The 7,161-nt window shown below is 35.9% G+C and overlaps 1 protein-coding gene across 1 annotated transcript in view; it reads left to right on the top strand.

Annotated features, from left to right (window-relative positions):
• The window catches only part of LOC103131283 (F-BAR and double SH3 domains protein 2-like), a 40,614-nt gene that overhangs the window by 10,953 nt on the left and 22,500 nt on the right, over nucleotides 1-7,161 (top strand). The window contains exons 4-5 of the mRNA XM_007542888.2: nucleotides 4,089-4,165; nucleotides 4,885-5,029. Of these exons, the coding sequence (XP_007542950.1) occupies nucleotides 4,089-4,165; nucleotides 4,885-5,029 (222 nt within the window). The remainder of the gene's footprint in view (nucleotides 1-4,088; nucleotides 4,166-4,884; nucleotides 5,030-7,161) is intronic.

Raw genomic sequence — 7,161 nt, forward strand, 5'->3', positions numbered from 1 at the left:
CCATGTTTGTAGTTTTCAACCAAATAACCCACATCTTAACGCTGATTTCTTTTGTTTTGTGTGCATCTGTATAATTACATTTAACATCACAAGTATATGTATTTAATACCATATTTATTAAATATTATAAAGACTCATTAGGCCTGTCACAATAAACCAATCAATCTCAAGAACCCAATAATTTCCATTTGCATGATTTATATTTTTTGGATGATTTTTTGCATGAAAGTAAGACTGATCATTTCCATGACAATTTATGAATTTCATTATTTCAGTTTTCAAAGGTAAAAATAAATCAGATGTTAACTGATTTGCTTTCACATACCATATATTTTTATCTGCAGTCCCATGCTGATTAAAGAAAAAGCAGTAAAAGACATAAATTCAAATGTGAATGTCATTAAAAAGTAATATATCAGAAATTGAATTTATAACCATTCCACACAAAATGTTTATTCCTTAGTTTTGATGATTGTGGCTTAAAGCTAATTAATAAATATAAATACATAAGACCAAAATAATATTTTTAATGTATGAATGAGGGGCTGACGAGGTTGTTGACGTAGTTCAGAGTATCTGCTCTCAATATGTGGGTGGAGCTCCATGAATTACTGCATCAATGCAGTTTAGTATGGAGGAGATGAGCCTGTGGTTCTGCTGTGCTATGTCACCAAGTGTGTAGTTGAGACTGAGTCTGCATTTCACAGGGGAGCTCTTCTGTTCGGTTTCTGTTTTCTTGCATCTTTTATGTAGCTTCCTGTTGCCTGCTTTCTGGATTCAGTGATTTAAACTTGTTTCACAACAGAAGGAAGTAAAACATACCTGCAGTCTGTGCTGAGATGTGATCAGTTTCATACAAACAAGTGGAGGAGAGTTTTTGTGACTGCTCTGTTTGGTCCACGTTACCTCGCCATTTTCTACTCGACGTCAAAACAAGCAAAAATGTATTTCTCTGCTGATGATATTCTATGTTTGGTCAGGATTCAACAGGATGTCACTTTCTGCTCCAAGCTGTTTTCCTTTATTCAGGATAAAATTATTTCGGACATATTTTTCTTACAATGGAGAATGTTAAGTACGGCACAAAGTATTCATCTTTTTATAACTTAGTTTTTGTAATAGGTAGAACCACATCTATCCAGAGACCTTTACTGAAAAGTTGACTTTGCTGCACTCAAATCAGCTTTTATTTAGCTTATTGAACTCAACTAATTATATCAAGCATTTTGAAGGAAAGTGACCCAAATCCTGGTTTTTCAAACAGGATTTGGTTATTAAACCCAGAAAATTTAAAAAAATTATGTTTTTTGTTTTTGTTGTTTAACACAGCAAACACTCAAAATCCCTCCTAAGTTTTGTATCTATGATATATAATTTTCCTTTTCCTACAAAAAAGTAAATACAAAAATTTGGAACTACTTTGCTTGATTTTAGTTTTCTTTTATTTGCTTGGTAAAAGTTTGACTTGATAATAGTGACAAAAAGTTTGGACATCGGATCCTCAGTTTAGGCAGAACAGTTTCAGAGCAACTAAATACACCATTTATTAATTAATAAGAATGATAATTAGTTCTCCTTCAGGGACAAGCTGGCTGTTTTTCTTGTGTTAACTAGTCTGATCTGTTGGTTATGTCTGATTGTTTATTCAGTGTTTGAATCGAAGTGGGTCAGACCTTCTCTGGAACAGTTTGCTCTCTTTAGCAGCTCTCCTCCTTTCAGATCAGTCTCTTATTTTCCTCCGTCTCTTACACCTGCAGGCGGCTTCGGCTGTCAGCCATTGCTATTCATATCACACACTGCGGTGAAGAAGCCCTCCTCTGTGTGGCTCTTCCTCTGCCATTCAGTGCGTCCATTAGTCCGGCTCAGTCCGTGATTGTCCCTCTATCTGAGGCCACAGTGATGGCGTCTGTAGCAACTTCGAAGCTTTGGCACCCGGATTGCCCATATCAATGAGTTCACGGCTGCTGCCTCGCCGGCTTCAGGACCGCATAAACCGGCCCTGACTTTTAGAGGTAAAGGAAGACAGATTAGGGCTTGTTGGGCCTTAAAATAGTTGTTTTCTTAAAAAAAAAAAAAAAAGAGAGAGAGAGAAAAAGAGTAAAATTAAATAGAAAACCTGCTTCTATTTGGAGCCAGAAGTGAAGTAAACGCATTGTGCTATTGTCAGTTCTGTCTGTTTGAACAGCGAAGCCTCAGACTGCTGCACAGATTTATTTTTGGCGAAAGCTCTGGCACTTTACCAAAACAAATCTCCTGAGAACAATTTTGGAAGAGCAGATTTACCTTCTTTTAAAGCTGCGGTATGTAACTTTTATAAAACATATTTTTTTAAATATTTGTTGAAAATGTCACCATGTCGAGACATATAATCTGTGAAAACAATCAAGCTCCTCTGCCTTCTCCCAATGCTAACTAGAAACAACCAATCTGAGTGAGGAGGCGGGTCTTAGCCCTGTCAGTCATTCTCCATTTAGCGCCGCTCTAACCAACGCAGGCTGACTTTGATGATTCACAGCCAGCTGCTTTTACTCAGATTGAGTCTGTGTCTTTGTTAGTTTTAGCTGTTATCATATCACTCTTCTTTAGTTCTCCTTTTTGTTTATTTGTGGCTTTTAAACATGTTGTGGTGTCTTTCTGTCCTCTCTAACTCCAGGCTAATTTAAGACTGCCAGTTTTTAAACAGTTGTAAACGTCTTTAAGGAAAAGTATTCATGAAAAGTTTCAGTTTGACTTTAAAAATGACCACATCACTGAAGAGTTTTTCATTGGTGCTGTTTTAACTGAGCTGCACAGAGAGGCAGCTTTGATAGTGTTGCTGCCTTCCAGCTGGAAGGTCCTGGGTTTGAATCCCAAACTGATAGTCCAGTAATTTGCAACATTTGTTACATTTTCATCTGCTGCCATTTTCTTTCACACTGCACTGTCAAACAAAACAAACCATTAGAGCAACCTTTTCCCCTCCTCGCCAGTCGGGGTCGCTGCACCAAGAACCACTGAAGGAAACAACATGAAAATCTCTGAAGACACTGAATGCAATTTTCTGCTTCCCTAAATGTAAACAAAAATGGAGTGGCATCAGATTTTAGCAGTTGCAGGGTTTCTCTTTTGTCTTTGGTAAAAAAAAAAAAAAAAAAAAAACACAATCCATTTTCCCGCTAGTGCTAGGTTAGCACATTTGTTTTGGCTGTATTTACTAGAGGTGCAGAAAAAAATAAATTCTCTAAAGAATCAATTCAAAATGGTCAAATGTTGAATTTAAAATGTGTTGTATGTCTTTGCTGCTCTTATTTGTGAGCATTTTGCTTATCACATTATGCTTCCATTTGGCCGATGTATATATTTTGAATAAGTCTTGGATATTTTTTATTTAAGAAAATATAGGCAGCTAAGCTAACCTAATCATGGTGATTTAAAGGGACAGGATGTGTATTTTCCAGGCAAATAGTGCCATTTTATAGCATAATCAAGTTACTTTGTTACCTTCAGTTGTTAAAAAAATGTTCAATATATCAAATATGACTTAAAAGAAATTTTCTTTCCTGACTTAAATCCTTGAAATTGGGACCCTGTCTCTTTAAAAACTCTTGCTGCTTCTGAAACCCCGCCCTCACGAAGCCATCACAACTCTGCTCCTGTGTTGATCCTGGTAATCTATTTTTAAATGCCACAAACATGAATTACATGAACTGAAACAAATGATTATAATAAATAACCCCTGTGCCGATCCCACTTGTCATATTTCTGGCTCTGCTGCTTCAACACTTTATGCTGAACAGATAAAACACACATTAAACAAAAGCTGAGACTCCACAGATTCCAACATTATGCGTCACAACGCTCCACACCAAAGCTGCTTCATCTAACAACAGTCATAAAATGTGTCTTATTCTTCCTGTCTTTCCATGAAAGGACATTTTTGTTAGTAAACAACACTACGTTTGATCATGATTATGCAACTTTAGAGTTGACAACTAAAATTAAACTTGGGTTTGAAAGGGTTAAATTGCTGGTTAAGTTTAATATGGTTACATTTATTCTCAACGTCTTTGTTTTCTTTTTTGTTTTGTTTTTTTCTTTCGTTCTTTCAGGCTCTCCAGAAGTTGGCGAATCAGTATCTGAAGAGGGAATGGCCGGAGAGCGTTGCAGAAAAACCAGCAGATCACAGGTTGGTTCAGTTTACTCTGCTTTCTGCGATCGTTTGCTTCTGTCTGTCAAAACTTTAGATAGAAGTGCTTCTATTTTTTTGTTTCATACTTCAACTTATTGCGCAAACATTTATGAGGAGTTGTTTTTTTTTATTGCCGTTTATATTCTTTTCTTCCTGATGTGAAGTAATGTGCTGCTCAAGGACGTTTGACTTAATCAGTACGTTTACTACTGTTACAGAAGCTTAGTTTACGTGGTGGGTAGAAGCTGAATACTTTTGTGAATTTTAATACTCTACATTTATTTCCTTAAAAGATTTAACATATTTTGCTTTAAATTGTTCCTCAGAAACCAAAATTTCAACTTAGGACCAATAAGACCTATTCTTATAAATGAGATATGGTTTTATTTTACATCATCTTTGTGCTGAAGTGTCAGAAAGAGGGAATATCTTAGATGTTTGTCTCTGAGATTTTATCTAAATTGGTTGTAAGCCAGAATCATCAATGCTCATTTATGTTTGTGTTGAATAACTGGGACTTTTCAAGTTTATTTACTGAAACAAGCTCTTCAATTACGTTAGATTTATGTGTTTTGCTGCTTATTTTTTAACCTTCCTGTTACTTGCACAGAAGATTACCCTGTATGCTTTTCTCTAACTGCAAAGAAATTACATAAACCAGTTGCTCTGAACCATGAATCATTGTTTCCTGCATGTTTGTGCTCCTTTCTCCTCAGGAACATGTTCTGTGTGTGGAGAGCATACCTGGAGGGCACCGTCCAGGCCACGCAGTCCAGACTCAGCGCCTGTGATAACTACAAGCTCCAGGTCGCAGACGCAGCCAAGACGGCGCGGCTGCAGAAGGAGCAGCAGCTCAGGAAGGTAATTCGGGTTAATTATACAACTCTGCTGCGGTTTCACTCACTTCTGGCCTTTTTAAGTCAAGTCAAGTTTATTTGTAACATATTTCAGCAACAAAGCAGTTTTAAGAGTTTTATATCATAAAACACCATACAGTCACCAATTATGAAACATGCAATAAACATGTTTCATAATGTTTATTGCATTATTTTGATGTCGTCATCAAAATGGTTCAGCAAATACACATCAAATGTTTTGACCTATGTTCCAGTTATTATTAATCAAAAGCAGCTCTAAACATCTGGGTTTTTAGCCTTGATTTAAAGAAGCTCAGTGTTTTGGCTGTTTTGCAGTTTTAAGGAAGTTTGTTTCAGATTTGTGGTGGGTAGAAGCTGAATGCTGCTTCTCCATGTTTGGGATAATGCCCTGAGGATGCAGATGCAGAAGCCCTTTGAGGTCTGGAAGGTTGATACAACGACAGCTCCTTTGGTGCTAAGCCCTTCAGTGATTTATGAACTAACACAATTATTTTAATCTCTATTCTCTGAGCTGCAGGGAGCCAGTGGAAGGATTTTAGAACTAAAGATAAACACATGGCTGAGTTTCTCTAGATCTTTCTGGAAAATTAGTCCTTCAATCCTGAAAATGTTCTTCAGGTGATGGAAGGCCGACTTTGTAACTGTCTTTATGTGACTCTGAATGTTCAGCTCTGAGATTTCTGCCCTGATCACGAGTTTGTAGCTGTTATAACTGAAGCTTTTTAATACTGCAGTCCAGGATCTGTTAAAAACTTTACATACGTTAGCATGAACCAAGACTCATTTTTTTAAAATATTTTTTTAGGTAAATTTTAAACAAAGTTTAAATTTTCACTTGATCTGTGGAGATGTTTGCATTTAAAGACGTTCACACTTGGTGATCTCACTCTCTGTGTCACATTTGATAGCGGAAGATGAAATAAAAGAAATATTTCACACCAATTGCCATCCTTCCCTTTTCAACCAACCACAAAAAGCTATTTTCTCACTGAAGAGCACACCCACAGAATCACAAAGTTGTTTCTGTTCTAGGATCTGCTTCTTTCATTAGAGCAGAACTGAGATGAGGTTGAAACTGTGACCCCGGTCTTTAAAGGTTGTGTCCCAGATGTCAGAACCAGCCTAATTCTACCCATTATGCTTCATGATGTGCTACACTGATGTTTAAAGAGGGAGCTTTGAGCAGTTTACTGAAAGGCACGCGATCATTTGGGGGCAACCGCAGCTAATAAAAACAGTGGAAAAAGAAGATTAAAGAGGTGTTCATTAGAGTCACTAAAACACAGCTTAGTTTGTGTAAAATAATCTGTCACAACCTGCAGCTTTGAGAAGCAGATAAAAAACAAGTTAGTCATTTTTCCACTTGAAGGTTTATATATATAAACTTCAAGATGAGATATTATAAAAAATTTACTTTTTCAGCTTTATATCGTGTTATAATGTAATGAATGCCCTTATCAAAAACATACCTGAAGTCTTGCTTTGATTACTTCATGCATGTTTGAGAAAACCTTTAATCTCCATGGCAACCACTCAGGTGCCTTAAAGGGACTTTATGTATTTTCCATAGTCAAGTAACGAGGTTACCTTCAGTTGCTGTAAAAATGTGGTTTATATTAACATGACTTAAAATAAATTTCACTAGGAGTGGCATATAGGAGTGGGCATGTATTGTATTGTTTATCATTTATTGTGATTAATTTCTAATTATAATAAGAATTTAAACTTATCGTTGCCACAATAAATTCCAATTAATTATTTTTAAAACTCACCAAAACTGTACAGATATCCAGTGAGATTACCAATAAATATTAAAACATTTGAAAATATGATCAGTACGAGATAGAAATCAGTCCCTCCAGTATTTCCAGTTGCTTTTGCAATTTTTTTCTTTTTCAATCAAAATCACTGATTTTATGGAGCTAACTTAGGAATATGTGTAAGAAATTTTACAGTTCATTTAATATAATGGGAAATGTTTTTATTCCTTTCCATTTTGATCAAGATTATAACTTTACATTAAATAAGGCTGAGGCAGTGGAAGTGGGAAATTCTGCCACTTACAGTTAAATCACTTAAACCTGATTTTTATATATATATATATATATATATATA

Source organism: Poecilia formosa, unplaced genomic scaffold (assembly GCF_000485575.1).
Source record: "Poecilia formosa unplaced genomic scaffold, Poecilia_formosa-5.1.2 Scaffold738, whole genome shotgun sequence".
NCBI classification, from domain to species: Eukaryota; Metazoa; Chordata; class Actinopteri; order Cyprinodontiformes; family Poeciliidae; genus Poecilia; species Poecilia formosa.